The sequence below is a fragment of the Mesoplodon bidens genome (assembly GCF_964165515.1).
Source record: "Mesoplodon bidens genome assembly, chromosome: 17".
NCBI classification, from domain to species: Eukaryota; Metazoa; Chordata; class Mammalia; order Artiodactyla; family Ziphiidae; genus Mesoplodon; species Mesoplodon bidens.
Genome location: NC_138174.1, coordinates 62,703,858 through 62,725,313, shown reverse-complemented (window position 1 = coordinate 62,725,313; position 21,456 = coordinate 62,703,858). Strand labels below are relative to the sequence as shown.

General features: G+C 38.4%; 1 protein-coding gene across 3 annotated transcripts; it reads left to right on the top strand.

The window, feature by feature from the left end:
- Window positions 1-620: 620 nt before the first annotated feature.
- TGDS (TDP-glucose 4,6-dehydratase) lies at window positions 621-18,974 on the top strand. Of its 3 annotated transcripts, XM_081214632.1 has the most exons (13): window positions 752-829; window positions 942-1,100; window positions 2,781-2,847; window positions 3,891-3,959; window positions 5,026-5,116; window positions 8,175-8,317; window positions 10,649-10,747; window positions 11,717-11,776; window positions 13,106-13,149; window positions 13,751-13,916; window positions 15,353-15,411; window positions 16,165-16,262; window positions 17,500-18,974. In XM_081214632.1, the coding sequence occupies exons 3-13, from the start codon at window positions 2,827-2,829 to the stop codon at window positions 17,583-17,585; spliced, it is 936 nt and encodes a 311-aa protein (XP_081070758.1). In that variant the 5' UTR covers window positions 752-829; window positions 942-1,100; window positions 2,781-2,826; the 3' UTR covers window positions 17,586-18,974. The 3 variants fall into 3 exon arrangements, with proteins under 3 accessions (XP_081070759.1, XP_081070757.1, XP_081070758.1); XM_081214633.1 differs by lacking the exon at window positions 942-1,100 and having other exon boundaries at window positions 621-829; XM_081214631.1 differs by lacking the exons at window positions 942-1,100; window positions 3,891-3,959 and having other exon boundaries at window positions 623-829.
- Window positions 18,975-21,456: the final 2,482 nt, after the last annotated feature.

Below are 21,456 nucleotides of genomic sequence, written 5' to 3'. Positions count from 1 at the left end.
GGACTCTTCACTAGGGTGGCATTCAAGCTGATACCTGAGGGTAAAAACTAGGCAGACATCTGAGGAAAGGGCACCCAAGCCCAAGAGAAGAAGCATGCCTGGGAAATGCAAGGAAGACCAAAGGAGGGCAGGGAGGCTGAGGCAGGGTGAGCAAGAGGGAGAACAGTAGGAAAACATCTAAGGATAGGATCTAGGGAACATCTTTACCACGACTGCAAGCGGCCCGCACTGTCTGTAAATGGTGCCGACGAGAAAGTAAAAGGCCATTTTGCAATTCCAACCTTCTATCTCCACAGTTTGCAAGAACAGAACTAAGAGAACTGGAGTTCTCAGCTCAACCGGTGAGTAATCTGTGGAGATCGCTGTAGTTCAAGAATGAAAAGAAGGTAATCATTCCTAACTCCGACCACATGTGTAGCTAAGTAAAGCCTAATCCACGGTGGTGTCATTTGCCCCGGAACCTTTAAGACCCTACTTTCCCAGCTACCCCAGTCACTCCAATCCTCCGAGGTGTTGGCAGAGAAGAGCTGCGCCTGCTCAGTGGCGCTACGCGGCCCGCACACCCGGGGGCCCCGCCCAGCCGTCAGTGGGCGGGGACAAGTCAGCCCGAGCTCCGGAAGCGACCGCTGCCTATCCCGTTAACGTGTCGGGGGAGGGACACGCGTCGCAAAAAGTCGCGGTGGTACTTCCCTACGATCTACAAACCTGGCGTTTTACGGTTCCAGTCCCTGCTGAGCTGGGAGATGTCGGCTGCGGGACGGCCCGAGCCCTCGCGTCCTCCCGACGGCTTTGCGAAGCGGGTCCTGGTGACCGGGGGTGCTGGTTTCATGTAGGTAACGGCGCCGCTGGCAGAGTAGTGGCTCCCCAGAAACCCCAACCTTTCCCTGCGCCTCTGCTTGCGCTTGGCAACTTGGGATCAGCTTTGGGGATCTGATTGACAGGGGGAGGGTCTTAACGCACGACTAGGATCATCCCACCTTCTCTCCACTTCCCGGCCTGCGAAGACATGCCGTGGCTCCTTTGAAACGACTTCTTTTAAACGCCTCCCAAACGAAGCAAAAGTGCTGTGGTACTGTCCACCTTTCTACCTGGCCCGAGAGGTACCTGTCACTCTTCTGAGTGCGCACCCTTTGCAGTAAGCTTCGCACCAACTGCCCCAACCCGAGCCCAGGGCCCACGATACACAGGCCTTGGACGTATAGGCTCCATGAACCGGTTTTGGGATTATGATAAGGGTTTCATTTATTCAGCAGACTTTAAAAAATCCTCTGTCGGTGTTTTGACCTGCACTAGTCGTTTGAAGCCTCTTTCCCTCTCACACCCATATTTAATCAGCAAGTCTTCTCTCACTCCTTCCAAAGAGACCACTTCTCACCCTCCTCCCCTGTTAATGTCTGCTTTTGCCTAGACTGCTACTGTAGCCTCCTGATGGTCACACTGCTTCTACTCTTGTTCCCTTAAAGCCTGGTCTCACGCACAAGATAGTGTTTATTAAGTAAATAAGTGCGTAATTTCACTCCAAAGATTCCTGTTGGACTTGGAATAAAATGCAAACTCTTTACCATGTCGAGAAGACTCTCAGGTGTCAAAGCTCAAACCAGATCTCCTGTCGTTCCACCTCTTGCTTTTCTGGGCCTCTTGCAGTTCCTGGAACCCTGGAGGCTAGTTTCCCCTATTTTGAGGCCTTTGCACTTGCTTCCCCTTTGCTTAGGCTGTGTGCATCACTCAGTTCAGATGTTTACGCAGAGGTCACCTCCTCCCGGCCTTAGCTGACCACCCTATCTAAAATAGCCCCTCTCCCAACTAACACACTTATCACTACCTGAAACTGTTTTGCATATTTGTGTTGACTTGCTTATTGCCTGCATCCCAACCCTAGTATGTAAACCGAGTGAGGTCAGAGACTGTGGTTTTCTCAACACCTGGAAGAATGCTCCCCCCCCCATTAGTATATTAGATCACCTCTAACAATCTGACAGTGACTTGGAGGTGGGTACCAGGCAAGTTTCATTTAATGAAAAGGGGAGCATGGGCGTAAAAGGGTGGTACAGTGCTGGTCCAGGAAAGGTACGTCCTAGAAAGTTCTGTGAAAGGGCTGTCAAGTACAAACTCTGAATTCATAATTTGTTCCTAGGAGCCCAACGTTTTGGTGTATATGATAAAAATCTGGTGGATCATCTCACTGAGAGATGCCTCTGGCTCCATTTCAGGGTCCTTTAAAACCCACTGTGCCACTAACCTCAGGATGGTTTCAGCAGTTCTTAGCCTTGGAAACCTAGGTTTACCACTTTACACCACCAAATTCTTATACCAAGAAATAGCAATTGCAGTAGGCTACTGTGAACATGGACAACTCCTATGCTCATAACAGCTTAATTTTTACATAGTTATACCTGCAGTCTCTGAAAAGGCACATTGTCGTTGAAGTCCAGCTGCAGTGAATACCACCCATTGTATTTATGATACTGCTTTACTCCCACGCTCAAAGTATGCATGGACAGCATCATTTGGTTAATTATTTTCTTATACCCAAGACCAGTAAATTCCCTCTTCACCATAGTGTAAAGGGAGTGTAAGACTTTGTATATCAATACTGTTGAGAAGATTAATGAAAAGTGTGGATGTGTGTATATTCAGTGTAGTTATATCATTTCTGTTATCTTGCAACAATTTGAAGGTATCTTTGAATAGTTTCCTAATATTCAACAATTTAGGATAATGTTTGAGAATTTAAGGAAAAGGTTAAATTTTCTGCTAACAAGATACGCTTTTCTCTATAGTGCATCACATGTGATTGTCTCCTTAGTAGAAGATTATCCAAACTATATGATCATAAATCTAGACAAGGTAAGTTTTATAAAAATGAGCTCTGTGTTTAAAAAAAAAAAAGACCCCTGTGTGCTGAAACTTATTTATATTTTTTAAAAGTATTAGAGTCCTGTCCTGCTGATATTTTAGTTTTTTATTTAGTCATTTTAGCAGCTTAGGAGCCTATATAGTCATGTATTCATACAGTTTTAAATCTTACATAAAGTCTTGAAACTTTTAAATTTGTTATGATAGCCCATAACATAAAGGTTTTAAGTGCAGTATTTTTACTAAAAGAAAATCTTCACTCTGAATTCAGTATTTAGTGTAATCTTGTGATTATTAACCTTTTTTGGCATTTAGATACTTTATTATATGATTTTATAACTGCCACCTCCTGAAAATTATATACTTATTTTAAAAACTAAAGTGCACGTAAATTAATTTAGTTTTGAGAATTTTTCTGTAATAATTGGAAGTTCCCTGGAGATTCTGAAAGCCATGATTGGTAATCACTGTGTTGTTGACTTTAAACACAAGATACAATTAGTTACCTTAATTTTATAAAACATAATAGTAAAAAATACAGAGAGAGAGACAAAAAATAATCTGTAAGTCTTAATAATTTTTGCCTGCCATAATATCATGGACAGTAATTTTTCCCTCCATCTGTATACACTGATTTACCAACAGTTAACTCAGGAAAAAGCATAATGAGTTACAATGTGTGTAACACAGTTGTAATTGTATTCAATCACTAATTCCTTTTCAGTAAGGAATGGTGAACTCTTACAGCCCCCAGTGGCTGAAGGCAAATCTGGGCAGGAAAATTTTTTAAAGGAGGGGCTTATAAAAATCAATTTTTTTGTATTTTGAAAAGGTAACAAAATTACATATTTTTGTTTGTTTTTTACTTTTAAGATATAAGTAACTTCTAAAAACACTGAGAGCAAACACTTTAAGAAGATGCATTTTTGTGTTATGATCAGAACTCTATAGTATTTTAAATAAATTGATATTTTATAGGAAAAGCTTTTATCACTTTTTTGTGTTGTTTTTCCCCCATCCTTACTTATTTTAAGCTGGATTACTGTGCAAGCCTGAAGAATCTTGAAACCATTTCTAATAAACAAAATTACAAATTTATACAGGTATGGAAGTATTCTTATAGTTATATAATTATTTTATACTGTGCCTCTTTAGTCATTTAGACATTATATCTTTCTACTTTGTAAACTTGTGTAATATGGGCTTGGAAGCACGCTTATTAAAGACCTTTTTAATTTCCAGAAGTACCATGTGCTATAGAGGATATTACTTGTAGATTGATACTGCATATAACACTACGTGTTATTTTTGATGCCTTGGCAGATCTGTGAGTAGCTGACTGAAATTCCATGATGTGTGATCTTTAGGTCCTCACTAGCCTTCTTCATAAGGCCTTGCTGGTATTTAAAGAGATTGGTATAAAGTAGGGTATTACTCAGGCCAGTCAGTAGTCAAAAACCCCACCATACAAGCCCATGGTTGTCCAAAGTATAAACCAAGCAGCCAGGTCACTCATTCAGAAAGGGAAATTTTAATGTCAAATGAAACTACCTTATGATTTATGTTGATTCTATAAACTCTCTTTTTAACTACAAATCTTAAAGAATATACTAAGCAAACATTTGATAATTTTTTTCTTTTATCTGAAAGTGTCTCCTTTAGTCACTGAGGAATTGTTGAGAATACGTGTTTTTAGAACTAAATGTACATATAACATTAAAAATACTCATAAGTTTACTTAGTTGTGGTGAAATCCATCATTCCAGTTGTTATACTTACTTTGAATATATTTCAACAGTGGTTATCTCAAACTTTTAAAAGTATGTTTAAATTTTTTCCTGCTAACATAGTTACCTTAGGTTGGCAAGAATGTCAAGAAAAAAAGCTAGCACAGTCCACAGAAGTAGTTGGTGCTCAAAAAAATACTGTTTTAGACACTTATTTGCAAAAACATAATTTGAATTGAATATCAGTTATCCTAGGATGCTGAAGAAATACCTCATTACAGTATTTGACCCCTCAGTTGAATTTTCAAGATATTCTCTTTTATACCTGGGGGAGGGGATTAATTTTTTTTCTCATCATGTTTTTGTTCATGAAGTAAAATGGTTATTATGGTTGGGAGTGCTCAAAGAAACTTAGTTTTTTCATGTTTGTTTTTTTATATAGGGTGACATATGTGATTCTCACTTCGTGAAACTACTTTTTGAAACAGAGAAAATAGACATAGTACTACATTTTGCTGCACAAACACATGTAGGTAAGCGTTGTTTAATGATGGGCAAATGTTTTTTTCCAGTGGCTAACTAGCCAAAATCAAGGTCCAATAATGGGGTTGAACAAGTAGGTACTTAATGTATGTGAAAGAACATAGACCATGTTTTACCAGAAAAGCCCGTAGTCACTCTGTCATCTAGATACTTGGCGCCATTCAGATCCCTTGTGTTAGCGTAGGGTAAAATGCAACCTTGAATGTTATCTTAAAACTGAGTTTAGCCAAATCCAGAATAGTGATGACTTCTGGGGAAATGGGCCTTCAGCTGTATTTTTATGTTGTTTTTCTTAAGGTGGGTGGTAGATACCCAGTTGAACATTATATTATTATCTGTACTGTTTTGTCCTAAGATATCTTCTAATAATTCGTCTAACATTTTGTATTGTGAAATGTAATATATATTCAGAAGAATTTAGAAGTAAGGTTAAATGAGTAATGATAATGTGAATACTCATGTAGCCATCACCTAAACAAAAGAATGTTGCTGAACCCTCTTTAGTGGGAGTATTACTACTGCCTTATTACCTGACTTTTAAGTTATAATTTCCCTTGGTGTTCTCTGCAGTTTTACTGTCTCTGTATTTATCTCTAAACAGTATAGGTTAGTTTTGCCTGTTTTTAGATTTTATAAAAATGCGTATATAAAATAACATGGAGGGTTTTTGGTCTTGCTTTTTCATCCTTGTAGATTCATCCATGCAGTTGGGTGTAGGTATAATTTGTTCCTTGTCAGTGACATACACTATTCCATTCTAAGTATATACCACAATTCCTGTGTCTGTTTTACTGTCGATGGACATTTGGATTGTTTGCACGTTGGAGCAATTTTGAACAATACTACCATGAGCATTCTTACACATGCATCTTGGTACACATAAATACACATTTCTCTCAATATATAACTGGAATTGTAAGATCTGCACACTTCAACATGGAGATAATTTCCAACTGTATTCCAAAGCAGTTATACCAGTTTCTTCTCCTGCAGGAGTATATGAGACCTTCTGTTACTCTAGATCTCACCAAAGCTTAGTTTTGTCAGTCTTTTCCATTTTTGTCAATCTGAGTAGTGTGTAGAGTGGCATCTGATTGTGGTTTTAATTTGTATTTCCCTGATTACTGATGAAGCTGTGTACTTTTTATATGTTTATTAATAATTTCAGTTTCTTCTTTTGTGAAATGCTGTTGAAATCTTTTGCCCATTTTAAAAATTTTAAATAAATTCTCATTGATTTGTTGGAATATATATATATGTGTGTGTGTATGTGTGTGTGTATACACACACACACACACACACACACACACTGGATACTAGTCCTTTGTTATGTGTATTATATATATCTTCTCCCACTCTGTGGCTTATTTTTTCATCTTTTTGCTAGTGTGTGTTGATGAACAGATGTTCTTATATAAATTCTCAATGAATTTATATATCTTTTATGGTATGGTTAATGCTTTTTAGGTCTTAAGAAATTCTCTTTTACCCCAAGGTCATGAAGATATTCTTCTGTGTTATCTTTGAAAAGCTTTATAGTTTTGCCTTTCACATTTAGATTTGTAATCCATCTGAAACTCATTTTTATATGCAGTATGAGATAAGAATCCAATTTCATTCTTTTCTATTTGAGTACCAGTTGGACCTCTACCACTTATGGGAAAGTTCACCAGTTTCCACTGCGCTGTCATGTATCAAGCATCTATATGAGTATCTGTTTCTCAACTCCCCATTTGTCTATCTGTCTCTGCCTGTGCTGATTACACAGTATATTGACTAATGTAGTGTTTTCATGTCTGGTAGAACAAATCCTTCCACTTGGTTAATGATAAAGTGGTTTTCCTTCCTACAATTTATCAGATGCTTACCAGTACTTCCTGTTGTCAATCTTTGGTGGTTTTATTATACTTTTCCCTGATTATTAATGATGTTAAAAACCTTTGCATTTGTTTACTGGATATCCTCCTCCCTTTCCTATTTGTATATCTCTTTAGAAAGTTCCTGTGTAAGTCTGTTTACCATTTTCAAGTGGGTTGTCAGTTTTTTCCTTACAGATTTTTATAAGTCCTTTATATATTCTGAATTCAAACCTTTTCCACTACCTTTTTTCCAATCTGTGATTTGCCTTTTCACTTCCTTTCTATTTTATTTTATCTCATCTCACCTCATCTCACCCCACCTCAACTCATGTCACCTCACCTTACCACACCTCAGCTGTGTTGTGCGATCTGAGTTCCCCAACCAGGGATTGAACCCAGGCCCTTGGCAGTGAGAGTGCTAAGTCCTAACCACCAGACTGCCAGGAATTTCCCTGCCTTTTCACTTTCTTAATGATATCTTTTGATGATTTGAAATTCTTCATTTCAGTGTAGTCCAGTTTATCAGCCTTTTCATTTATGGTTAGTGCTCTTTGTGTTCTGTGTAAGAACTCTTTTCCTACCTCCAAGGTCATGGAGATATTCTCTTATATTCTTTTCATAAAAGTTATTGTTTTGCCTTCTACATTCAGATATTTTCCCCATGTGAATATCAGTTTGACCCAGCACCATTTATTGAAAGAATCAACCTTTCCCCATTGCCACCTTTGTTGGAGATCAAGTACCCATATATGCGTGGTTCTGTTTCTGGGCTCCTGTTCCGTTCCATTGGTCTTTGTCTATCCTTATGCCATTACCACACTGTAATTACTATAACTTTATAATAATTCTTGATACCAACAAAGCAAACCCTCCTACCTTTTAGTTCCAAAATTTTTTTAAATTTAAGAGCATTTTGAATTTTAGATGTATCATTTCTTTTTTGAATTAAAAACAAAAGTTTCCTGCAAATATAGCACTGATAGTTTTCTAGGTTCTAAGAATTCACATGTACTGTGTAATTTGGGCTTAAAGAAATCATAGATAGCAATGCACCTTATGTTATTTTTAACACCGTTGCAGTTGTGGTGAATGAAGAAAAGTGAATAGAGCTTTCCTTAAGCCTGAGTCTACTGTTTAGTATTTGCTTTGTCCCTTGAGCGGAATTCTAGCTTTTTCTTCTTTTTTTTAGATCTTTCATTTGTCCGTGCCTTTGAGTTTACGTATGTTAATGTTTATGGCACTCACGTTTTGGTAAGTGCTGCTCATGAAGCCAGAGTGGAGAAATTTATTTATGTCAGCACAGATGAGGTCTATGGAGGCAGTCTTGATAAGGTGAGCTTAGAAAATGACTGTTTCAGACTTCCCTGGTGGTGCAGTGGTTAGGAGTCTGCCTGCCAATGTAGGGGACACGGGTTCGAGCCCTGGTCTGGCAAGATCCCACATGCTGCAGAGCAGCTAAGCCCGAGTGCCACAACTACTGAGCCCATGCGCCACAACTACTTTTTTTTAAAAATAATTTTTAATATTTATTTATTTATTTTTGGCTGCATTGGGTCTTCGTTGCTGCACACGGGCTTTCTCTAGTTGTGGCGAGCAGGGGCTACTCTTTGTTGTAGTGCGCGGGCTTCTCATTGCAGTGGCTTCTCTTATTGCAGAGCACGGGCTCTAGGCGCGTGGGCTTCAGTAGTTGCAGCACGTGGGCTCAGTAGTTGTGGCTCATGGGCTCTAGAGCACAGGCTCAGTAACTGTGGAGCATGGACTTAGTTCCTCCGCAGCATGTGGGGTCTTCCCAGACCAGGGCTCGAACCCATGTCCCCTGCATTGGCAGGAGGATTCTTAACCACTGAGCCACTAGGGAAACCCTGCGCCACAACTACTGAAGCCTGTGCACCTAGAGCCCTTGCTCCACAACAAGAGAAGCCACTGCAATGAGTTGCCTGCGCACCGCAACGAAGAGTAGCCCCCGCCTACCGCCACTAGGGAAACCCTGCGCCACAACTACTGAAGCCTGTGCACCTAGAGCCCTTGCTCCACAACAAGAGAAGCCACTGCAATGAGATGCCTGCGCACCGCAACGAAGAGTAGCCCCCGCTTACCGCAACTAGAGAAAGCCCGCGTGCAGCAACAAAGACCCAATGCAGCCAAAAATAAATAAATAAAATAAATAAATAAAACAGATGTTATAAAAAGAAAATGACTGTTTCACCTGCTTACCCTGCACCACCATACAAACCTGTCTTATGAAAACCTACTCTTTCACCTTCTGATTATACACACTTCCAGGACTCCCCAGAATATTATTCCATTGTGTCTTCTGTTCAAATCAAATAATACCACCCCAGATGGGGAACCACAGCCTAGTCTGGTACAGATTTATATATGTAATTTGACCGACATATTTTGCAAGCGAGCAGCAGCTTTTCCCTGATCACCCAGTCTTACATCATGAATGTCAGTCCCATGGGCCAAAGCATGTGTAAGTTACGCTGCAGCATAAGGCCTGTCTCCCTTCTCTTCTGCTCAGCAAAGCATATTGTACTGTCAAGGAGTGAGTGTGAAATTGTTGTAGAAACTGGAATCTGTTCTCCTTTGTTAATCATTTGTAAACATTATACTTTTTATGCAAAGAGAGGCTCCATTCTCCAGTCTGTATTTTTCATAGTCGGTGTTTACAATGACCTCATTTTGTTTTGTTTATTTTTTAAATGCATTTATTTACCAAAACACGTACATAGTGGAAAAAAAGCCAAGTAGTTTGAAAAGACTTATAATGAGAAAAAGCAGACCCTGACCACTTCTCCTCAGTGCCCAATCCCACTTCTGAGGAACAGCCATTTGCAAACTCTCTTTGCAATTTTTATCAGGTAAGCTTCTTCCTTCTTGTACTCCTGTCAGCCTACATCAGATCTGACACAGTAGCCAGAATGCTTTTTAAAATATAAGTCAGATCATGATATTACTCTCATCAAAACCCATCGGTGTTTTGACAGTGGCCTTCAAGGTTCCACATGCTCTGGCCTCTGGCTTTCAGACCTCATCTCATATTTCTCTTCCCTCACACTAGCCTCCTTGTAGTTCCATTGGACACAGTCTGTCTCAGGGCCTTTGCACTTGCTGTGCTGTCTGCCTGCCTTACAGGGTTGTTGTGAACTTTAAAGAAGTCACTACATGTAAAGTGCTTTGAAAAATGCCAGGCACATAGTTGGGTTTCAATAAATTTTTTTTTGGGGGGGCTGCATTGGGTCTTTGTTGCTCTGCGGGCTTTCTCTAGTTGCGGCGAGTGGGAGCTACCCTTCCTTGCGGTACATGGGCTTCTCACTGCGATGGCGTCTCGTTGCAGAGCGTGGGCTCTAGGTGCGCGGGTCTCAGTCGTTGCGGCACGTGGGATCAGTAGTTGTGGCTTGCGGGATCTAGAGCGCAGGCCCAGTAGTCATGGCGCACTGACTTAGTTGCTCCACGACATGTGGGATCTTCCTGGACCAGGGATCGCACCTGTGTCCCCTGCGTTGGCAGGATTCTTAACCACTGCACCACCAGGGACGTCCTCGATAAATGTTTTTTAAACGTACTGATTTACATTTCAAGTTTGTAATATGTTCTCCAATTTTTCTACTTAGAAAGTATACATAATACTTATTTTTTAATATATCTTTTTAAAATTAGGAATTTGATGAATCTTCTCCCAAGCAACCTACAAATCCTTACGCATCATCTAAAGCAGCTGCTGAGTGTTTTGTACAGTCTTACTGGGAACGATACAGGGTAAGAACTGACCTCAGAAACTCTAGAATCATTTTTCTTTGGACTTCGGTGTTAAAACTCCAAGTTAGCATTAACAACGTTTCATTTTTAGAATGGCAGACATAGATTAAGGAAAGTTATATATTAAGGAATTTTAAAAACTGATTTCCAATATTGTGTGGACAAAGCAGGGAACTACTTCTTCTATTCCAGTTCATCATTTAAAGGAATAATTTATGTATATGTTTTTTTTCTGCTTCACTAATAGGTAGAGTGTTAAAGCCAGAGTGAAAAGCCCTGTTGGAATGTCCTGATTCCCAGGAGTCCTCTGAGTGAAGGAAGGGAGAGGGAGGGCAGATTCCCTTACCAGCCGCTGCTCCCCTCGGCCCCTCGTGAAAGGGAGATAGGTTTACCCCAGTGGCTGTGTCAGTGTCCATGCAGGAGCCTTGCCCACTATGAATCATCAGCTGGAACCTCTGCACTTGGCTTCCCACCGATCTTCCAGAGTTATTAGGGACTGGGTCAGAAAGGCGAGCCAAGGAATTGCTTCAGCTTCTCTAGCCTTTTGTGTTCCAGTAGCATTGGTCTTTTCCCTCCACGGATGCTCTTTTTATTTGTAAGGGTTGGTCCAACAGAGAAAGCCAACTTGAAGTTTAACATCTCAGGTGGTCTCTGAAATAATCAGGTAGAAACGTCCTTAATTTCCTGCTATCAGACCTAGAAACCCGCCTCCATCTGTATTCATCCTTCCGTTGTCCCAGTGAAGAGACTATTCCTCTTCTTCCTTTTGGAACCTCTGCCTTTATCTGAATCCCGTCCTCTCCTGTCTTTTCAGGAACCTTACATTAGAAAAAAAAAATCCCTTTGCTTCTGTCCTTAAGGTGTGTGGAATTATGCAGTCAAAAGTGCCCATATGTTAAAACTGCTTATCTTTAGATAATCATTATTATTGGACGCTTCCATTACCTTCATGTCGAACTCTCTCTTAAGTTTCCAGTTGTCATCACACGAAGCAGTAATGTTTATGGACCACATCAATATCCAGAAAAGGTACATTTTACTTTTGAATTCCTGATGTGTTTTAGTGATTGTAACTTCTCATTATTTAAAATAATCTCTCTTCAGTTATTTGTCCAAAGAATTTATGTTGCAATTAACCGTAATTATAAATGCTTTATAGGCCACATACAAATCTCATCATGTTTAGAGTTTGAAAACTTGAGTCTAAGTCTCAACTTGATACTCACCAGCTGGGATGACCTTAGGTCCTTTGAGCATTGTCTTTAAATTGACGGGTAGTGATAATACTTAGGAAGGATTTTGAAGAGTCCAGTGAGATGATGTATGTGAAAATGCCTTGTACTTTGCAGTATGCTAAAACACTATAGAGTGCTCCCATCATTACTGTCACGCCAGTGAAGACTCCTTCCTAGTATGCAGTCAGACCATATGTCAGGCTATACAGAAACGTAGAGGCTAGAGAGTGATGCAGGAAGCTTGTACATAAACTTGTCTTAAAGGCAGCCGATTAGCTGTTCCCCAGCTCCTCCGTATTGTTGCAGGCCTGAATGTCGTCCAGAAGGTAGTTTAGCAAATAAAGAAATGTAGTTAAAAGGCTGAAAATGTGTGTGGTTGATTCTGTATCATTAAGCCCAATGTTAAGTAACTACTAGTCTCACTGCCTAAATTTATTTATTAAAATTTTTATTGGAGTATAGTTGATTTACAGTGTTGTGTTAGTTGCAGGTGCACAGCAGAGTGAATCAGTTATACGTATATCTCACTGCCGAAATTTAGAGCTGGGTTTTCTCACTTCTTAGCCGCTGGTTGCCTTGATCTCTCTGCCCAAAGGAAAGGGCCGTATCATGATCTGCTGATATTAATATATATTTGGCTTAATTTTTTAACACTTATTATAAATTTAATAATTTCTTATCTCACCACGTTTAGCATAAATTTTCTTTGAATCCAGTGGCACTGGAATTACTTTTTATTAATTTCACAAGCACTTATTGAATAGGTGCTGTATGTAAAGTAAAAAGTATATGATTCCTGCTCGTATGAAATCAACACAAAAGTGAGCTTGCAGTGAGAGCAAACTGTTCAGGAAGATTTTTTCTGAACTTTTTCACTATTTATATCATTTTATCTTCATTTTTATCTAGCAAGTAACTGGTATTTGTGAAATAGGAAACGATCTTACAGTTCTTTTACTTATCAAAATTATAATAAGTGTTTCTTGAACTCCTGATAAGAATTAGAATTTGCCCATAAGTGTATTTCTTAACAATAATAATCTTTTAGTCTTATGATGAGTTCAGGTTTATATTAATGAATGAATTTCCAAAGTCTGAAATGATGATTTAAATATTCTTTTAGGTTATTCCAAAATTTATATCTTTACTTCAACACAACAGGAAATGGTATGTTATTTACCTTTGTACCCATGTTTTTCTTGTATGCTAGAGTATTTAGTGTCAGTCTTTCTTGAAAATCATAAAGTGTTAGAGTTGGAGGCCTTAGGATTTAATGTCCCAACAAATTTAAGAATTCCTTCTACAGTCAGTGTAATAGTCTTAAAAATAATTATAATGTATAATTCATCTTTATAATTTGATTACTAAGATAATTTTAATTCTTAAATAATCCATCCTAAAACTTTGAGTTATAGCATTAAAATTTGTCATCTATCTTTATATAATTTTACTTTTTCAAAAGATTTAACTGAACTGTACATAATCTTCAAAGTGAACTTAAGGTACAAAATTGATGAATAAATATTTCTGCAGGGGTCACTTACATGTTTGCCACTTCCTAGTGAGCACCCACAGTGGGTTTGGAGGTCAGTTAAGAATTATGGATAAAATCTGGAAGTCGTGAGAATTTGTATTTCCAGTAAGAGATGTCTAGGATCTTCATGGGAATTGCCTTCTCTGGAATTGTACCCAATCATTGCCTTACCCTGGTTTGGGAGAGCTTACTTTTTTTTACACTTTATGATTCCCTTTCATTTCATCTTTTTAGCTGCATTCATGGATCAGGGCTTCAAACAAGAAACTTCCTTTATGCTACTGATGTAGTAGAAGCATTTCTCACTGTCCTCAAAAAGGGAAAACCAGGTGAAATTTATAACATTGGAACCAATTTTGAAATGTCGGTTCTCCAGCTTGCCAAAGAACTAATACAACTGGTATGTATATATTATTAAAGGGTAGTATTTTCAAAATTGGCACTACATTAGTGACAGTAATCACTAATTTTGTCAAAATCAACAATTTACAGTTTACTCATTTGAAAAGTGAACCAGTAAAAAAAGGAACTTTATAATTCCATATGTATGCTGAGATGTGTCATTATTTGAAACTGCATCACTCATTTAGTCACAGCTTTTCAGGAAGAAAATTCCACAACGTTAAATGTGCATACCCATTATAAGACATATTCAATTTCAGAACATCGAATGTTAAATTGTGTGTCCTGGAATCAAGGAACATTGATATATAGATAATAGTTATGAGTGTTTTTATTTACTAGTGAGCATCAACTATAAATCTCAGGATTCAGTAAAAAGAGCGACTGAACGAATGGAAAAAACTTGTTTTCCTTTACCCTACTCACAGAGCACTCTGTCCTCCAAACATGTGAGTTTTCCACGCCCAGCAATTCTCAGACACCAGCTCGGTGTCCTACAATTTAACTCAATTCTGACATTATCTGTCTGGAGATGGTGTCAGATCCCACAGGTTAAGGGCTCAGTCTCACAAGACTGCCCTCACTTCACATGTCAACCCTGAGACCTGGCTGTCACCTGTGCTTTTTGATCAACGAGGTGTAAGTCTGAGGTTATTTGCTACAGGGGCTCACAGAACTCAGGAAAACAGTTTACCCTCTAGATTACCAGTTTATTACAAAAGATGGAGGAGATGCATAGGGCAAGATATGAGGGAAAGGGTGTGGAGCTTCCTGCCCTCTCTGGGTGTGCCACCTTCCCAGCACCTCCATGTGTTCAGCAGCCTGGAAGCTCTCCTCTTGGGTTTTTATGGAGGCTTCATTAAGTAGGCATGATTGATTGAATCATGGCCACTGATGATTAGTCCCACTTCTGGTCCCTTTCCCCTCCCTGGGGGTGGGGGCAGGGAGGCTGAGTTCCATCTCTCCAATCACATGGTTGGTTCCCTTGGCAAGCAGTCTTCATCCTTAGGCGCTTTCCAAAAATCGCGTATTAACCTGAACTCTGGTGTGGTTGAAAGGAACTTATGAACAGCAAAAGACACCTTTATCTCTCATCACCAGGAAATTCCAAAGGTTTTAGGAACTCTGTGCCAGGAGCAGGGATGAACACCAAATATATATTTCTTATATTAAATCGCAGTATCACACAGTAATAACCAAAAGCCAAAAAAATTCATTTTCTCCTATAGTTTATATAATGTGTATTCTCTCTGAGCTTCAGATGGAATTCAGGTTATAAAGTATGGAAAGTGTTAATAAAATGCTATTCATCTTAGCTGTCTTCCCCACTTGGAGGAGGTTGTTTTTCTTGTCTTTTGAATCAGTTGTTGAATACCATTTTATTCTCTGGTCTCACTTTATAATTTGACTTGAAGGTCTTCTCCATTTTGACAGATCAAAGAGACCAATTCAGAGTCTGAAATGGAAAACTGGGTTGATTATGTTAATGATAGGTGAGTAACAAGTTAAAACATTGGGGAAATGTTGTGAAATCTTAGGTACTTATAAGATTATAAAATGTATGGACTTACCCAGAAAAGTTTATCTTTTTTGAGTTTTCTGCTAAAATGTTTTTTCCTGATTATAAATGTCATAACAATAAACTGTAGCATTATTATTAGCTGTGTGACTTAAAGAAAGTTATTGACCCTTTCCAAGTCTGAGATTTCCTTGAGTGTGAAATAGGGATAATAATATCTTGCTTATGGAACTATTTTAAAATTTAATTTATAATGTATATAAACTACCAGACCCAGGGCATGGAACATGAGTCCTAACAAGTTTATGTGTATTTATTCATTCATTCATCAAACATTTAGGTATGAGACATTGCATTCATACCTAGATTGTGGTTGAAATGAGAAAAAGATAAGCCACAGTGAGGGCTAGGCTTCTGGATTATAAATGATTTTTAACATATACTTTATTTTACAAATATATAAGTGTGTCATCAGGGAGAATTTTTTGAGAGAAAATTTGAATTATGGACACACGTTATTTCTCTTAGTATTTAAATTTGTAAATAGGGAATTTCCTGGTGGTCCAGTGGTTAGGACTCCATGCTTTCACTGCCGAGGGCCTGAGTTCAATCCCTAGTCTGGGAACGAAGATCCCTCAAGCTGTGCAGCAGGGCCAAAAATAAATAAATAAATACATTTGTAAATATATATCCACAGTATCATTGTAAATCTGTTTTGTTTTCCAAGACCTACCAATGACATGAGATATCCAATGAAATCAGAAAAAATACATGGCTTAGGATGGAGACCTAAAGTGCCTTGGAAAGAAGGAATAAAGAAAACAAGTATGTTATGAATTGATCCTTTGGGGGAGGGGGAGAATCAGAAAAATTTTAAGGCACAGGAATTTATTTTAGGACACTACAAACAGTGTCGTGGTGAATCACTTTCACTTTTCAAACTTTTACATTTAATGTATTTCTAACGTTAGTAATTAAGTATCCTGAATTTCATAGACTAACTTCTGATTAGGCTTCCTTTGTCTTACTAGCATTTATCAGATACCTATTTCATTGATTCTCAGATGCACTTTTTTTCACATCCTTGAGAGGTATGTGTTTTACAATCACTAGTGTCTTATAATTACTATTTCAACTTTTTTTCTTTCTTTTTCTTTCTTACTAATATGTAAAGTAATGGTCCATCTTAAGATCAGGCATCTGAGATTTGGTGAAATAGAGACAGTTGCCGTCTTTGAGCATCTTGAGTCTTTTTATACTGAAACAAACAAATAGGAAGCAAATTTAGTATGTGCAGAAATAGTCATTAAAATAAGTGTATATATAGTCTGTGCATATGTTAAATTCTGTTTAGAAATGTACTCGAGAAAAGATACCCAAGTGTAGGAAAAAGTCTCAGTTCAGAGCTTGACATACAAAATATTTGTATTGAATTTTAAAAAGCAAATTCAGGGACTTCCTTGGTGGTCCAGTGGTTAGGACTCCACGCTTTCACTGCTGTGGGCCCCGGTCAGGAAACTAAGATTTTGTAAGCTGCGCACATAGTGCAGCCAAAAAAAAAGCAAATTCAAAGATAATTTATTATTTTTCAACTAAAAAAACTTTATTAATAGGATAGCAACATAAAATAATTTTACATATTAACAAAAGGAAGTTGACATCATCTCACTGTGCCTATCATGCAGCCTTGTGATGTTTACATGAACAAAATACTACACTTTTTTTCCTATGACTTTAAAACCAGTACAAGTGACTTATCTCCCTTTCCCCCTGAATTCCCTAAAATTAGAATGTTTTAATACTTGTACCAGCAAATTCAGTATTGAAGGACTTTTGAAGTTAAAAAGAAAAAAAATTGTTGATTTGTAAATCTACGTTTTCAGGTGATGAAATATCTTCTGATTAACATCATTGGTTCGTTCAAAATCAAATTGTTTTCATCATTAGGCAATCCTTGCCTACACATTAGCTGATGGGCAAGGCTTTTCTTACTTAGCAGGAACTCAGTAAATATTGGTTAACTGATGTTTAGTTTTTTATTTTTGTCTTTTTGTTTTATCAGTTGAGTGGTACAGAGAGAATTTTCACAACTGGAAGAATGCAGAAAAGGCATTAGAACCCTTTCCAGTACAATCACCATTTGTGTAATTGGGACAGTTTTCAGAGAAAGAAGAAACTTATCCTACCTCAACAAATGATATGAAATCAAGCAACCATGATATGAAATCAAGCGATGTCCATTTGTATACTTTTGTATACTTTTTTGTATACTTTTTTGTATAAAATTCAAATGTAAAATGCCTCAGTCTTTAGAAGAGGTTCAGTATTAGCATAGGATTTAAATATCAGAATTCTTTCAGAAACCTTTTCTCCTAAAAATTAGGAACCAGTAAGCATAGAAAGACTCTTCTGTAGGTGTGGGCCAGGAAGGAGGAATCTCCTGGTTCTGAGAACAAGGACAGGTAATAGCTCTGGGCAGATGACAGCCTTCACTGGCATTGAACTCAGCTTCCCATCCTTTCCCACTGCCTAGACAGTCTGAAGTTTTTTAGGCAGTATAGGATGAGCCTTTTGCCCTAATTTATCTTTTTAAGGTCTGATGTGCTACAATTGCTTTAAAAATAGAACAAATGGAAGGATATCTAGCACTTTTTATTTGATAATTTTGTACAATTAAGTTAAATATTTTTTAAAAGAAGGATGTAGTTTTTATATTTTCAAAATTGGTCATTGAACTATGTAAGTAATCTTGTATCAGAGAAATTTTATCATGTATTTACTGTTTAAAATGATTTTATTTATAAACTTATCAGTACTTTATTAATGTATAATGTGGCTTTTTTAAAAGTAATGTATATTTTTGTTTTGCTGTAAAAAATTTTTTTAAATACTTGATTATCATGTATTTTTAGTTCCTCTCTTCCCTAAAGACTTTAAGATGATTTGAAAAGGTAACTGATTGGATATTACATTCAGAAAAGGAAAAGGGTCAAAGACTATGCCCAGCTTTCTGGCCTCAGTGTGTGACTGGTGCCTTGTTTTCTCTGTGGAGTAGGAAGCAAGGTTATTAACTCCGAGGTGGTTGAAGGAGGGCTATAGGAGTAGCATAAGGGCCTGGGGCATGTGGAGACTGGGAAAAGTGTAGTAAGCAGATTGAAAATTAGTAAGGGGATTTGCCAAACAAGAGTGAAACACAAACTGAGGCCGAACACTGTAATTGCGGAATTCTGCTGTGTCGAAATAGGTTGAGCCAGAGCTGGGCTCAGTGTGAGGCCCAGGGACTAGAGTTGAGTGAGATCGACTGAAATGATGGTCCCCTGGTCTTAGGTGTGTAGGGAAGAAATGCTTCTTGGAGGTAGCCTGTAGCTCTAGAGAAAATGGAGAGGGGAGAGGGCCGAAGGCAGCAAGGGTAAGATCTCAGGGAGGCAACTGTAGGAAGTTACAGGCAGAAAATGGGACCAACTGAGAGCAAATAGTCTGTGATGGAGTTTGGTCATTGAGGGTAGCTGACAAAATAAAAACACTTGTTCTGTGTCATTTGTTCTTGCACATATTTTTGTGATCTTTCAGGCAGTGAAAATACCCTGTATGATAATATGATGATGTCCATATGTCAATTTACATTTATCCAAACCCACAGAATGTATATATAACACCAAGAGTGAACCCTAAGATAAACTATGTCCTTGGGGTGATTATGGTATGTCAACTTGGATTCATCCTTGGTAAAAAAAAAAAAAAAAAAAAAAGCACCATTCTGGTGAATGATGTTGATAATGAGGGAGACTATGCATATGTAGGGACAAGGGAGTATATGAGAAATCTCTGCACCTCCCTCTCAATTTTGTGATAAAACTCTAAAAAAATTGTCTTAAAAAAAAAAAAGAACAACCTTAGAAAAGAAATTGGCTAAGTTGAAAGCTTTTGGTCTCCAAGAGCCCTCTGAAAGCTGCCCTTTCCTCCCTGCTCTATACTCAACTTGCCGCCATCTGTTTCCGTTCTGCCTCCGCTGCAAGAATTATCCCTGTAGTTGCCAGCCTCAGAAACCCTCCTAAGAAGTGTCATCTACTCTCATCGCTTTAATTACCATCTTTTTTTTTTTTTCCAATTTCAATTCCTTATCTCTATGCCAGGATCTCTTTTCTGAGCTTCTGATCTTGTTTGAAATCAGTTTGATAGGGCCTCAAAAATTTAAACATAGAATTACCATATAAGCCAGCAATTCTACTCCTAAGTATATATCCCAAAGAATTGAAAGCCAGATCTCAAACAGGTATACTTGTACACCAATGTTCATTGCAGCATTATTCACAATAGCCAGAAGGTGGAAAGTACCCGTATGTACATCTACAGATGAATGGATAAATAAGATGTGGTCTATACAAACAGTGGAATGGTATGATTCCACTTGTATGAAGTACCTAGAGTAGGCCAATTCATAGACACAGGAAGGATAATAGAGGTTTACCAGGGCCTGGGGGAGAGGGGTAAAGTGGGGGGTTATTGTTTAATGGGTACAGACTTTCTGTTTGGGATGATGAAAACATTCTGAAAGTGGATAATGGTGATGGTTCCACAACACTGCACTTAATGCCACAGAATTATACACTTAAAAATAGTTAACAAAAAGTTAACCTGGTAAATTTTTTAATGTATATTTTAGCATAATAATTTTAAAAATGTGTACCTAGACCAACAGCATTTTTATCAGTTGTTAGACCTGCAAATTCCTGGACTCCATCCCAGACTTACAGAATCAGAAACTTTGGGGAGAGGCCCAGTGATTCTGATGCACACTAGTGTTTGAGAACCCTGCTCTATAATATGGGGAGCTGAAGCCAGAGAGAAATGTGGTGGCCCAGTCCTGGATGGCCTTGTCTGCCATGAAAAAAGTGCTTCGATCTCATTCTGCCAGCAAAGAGTTAACTCGGGATTTTAAGGAAGAAATCGACATCGTTAGATTTGTGAGATTTATCTAATTCCTATTTTCAAAACTAATAACGTGCTCATTACAGAACACTTGGAAAATTAAATCAATAAAAAATGCACACCAGCCGTTGTCTACCACTGGAGGATAACCCCTGCTAATGTTCAGATGTATGTTCTTCATTTCATTTCTTGAAACATATATATACATTTTAAAAAACCGAAATGGGGGGACTTCCCTAGTGGTGCAGTGGTTAAGACTCCGTACTCCCAATGCAGGGGGCCCGGGTTCGATCCCTGGTCAGGAAACTAGATCCCACATGCATGCCGCAACTGAGTTTGCATGCCACAGCTAAGGAGCTGGCGAGCCACAACTAAGGAGTCTGCCCGCCACAACTAAGACCTGGCACAACCAAATAAATAAATAAATAACCAAAATGGGATCTTAATGGACGTACTGTTTGAGAGCCTGCTCTTTTTCACTAAGCAGTATATCAGGAACATTTTTACATGTTATGAGATCTTTTGCCATTTTTTTTGACTGCAGAATTTTACATGTTCGATAGTTCATTCTGGCAACAGTATGAAAGATAAATTTAAAGGAAGGCAAGATTGAACTCCTGCAGGGATCCAAGTTATGAAGTTATTGCAGTAAATCAGGCTGGTGATGATAAGGCCTGAAGCACAGCACTGCAAACAGGTAGCATCGGCGACAGACGTGGGAACTCTTTAGATTAAAAAAACTCGTTGATTGATGATACGTGGGAGGTGCACTTTCTTGGGGGGTATTTTAAGGTTTTGAATATCGAATTGGAAAGAGTGGAGAATGGTAAGTCATATTTGGGGGATGGTGAGCTTTGGGGATCTGTGGGATATCCAAATGGAAGTATTTAGCAAACAAACCCAGGAATCTGATGTTCAAATTGGTGGGCAGGGTTTGAGATCTACAGATACATATTTGGAGTTAAATGGCAATTAAAACCCTAAGAGTGGTTTAAACCCCCCAAAAGAGAACGTACAAAATGACAAAGTTGATGGTGGGCCGCATGATTCATAGGCAAGCCATGAGAAATACCAAGGTTTTTGTTTTTGT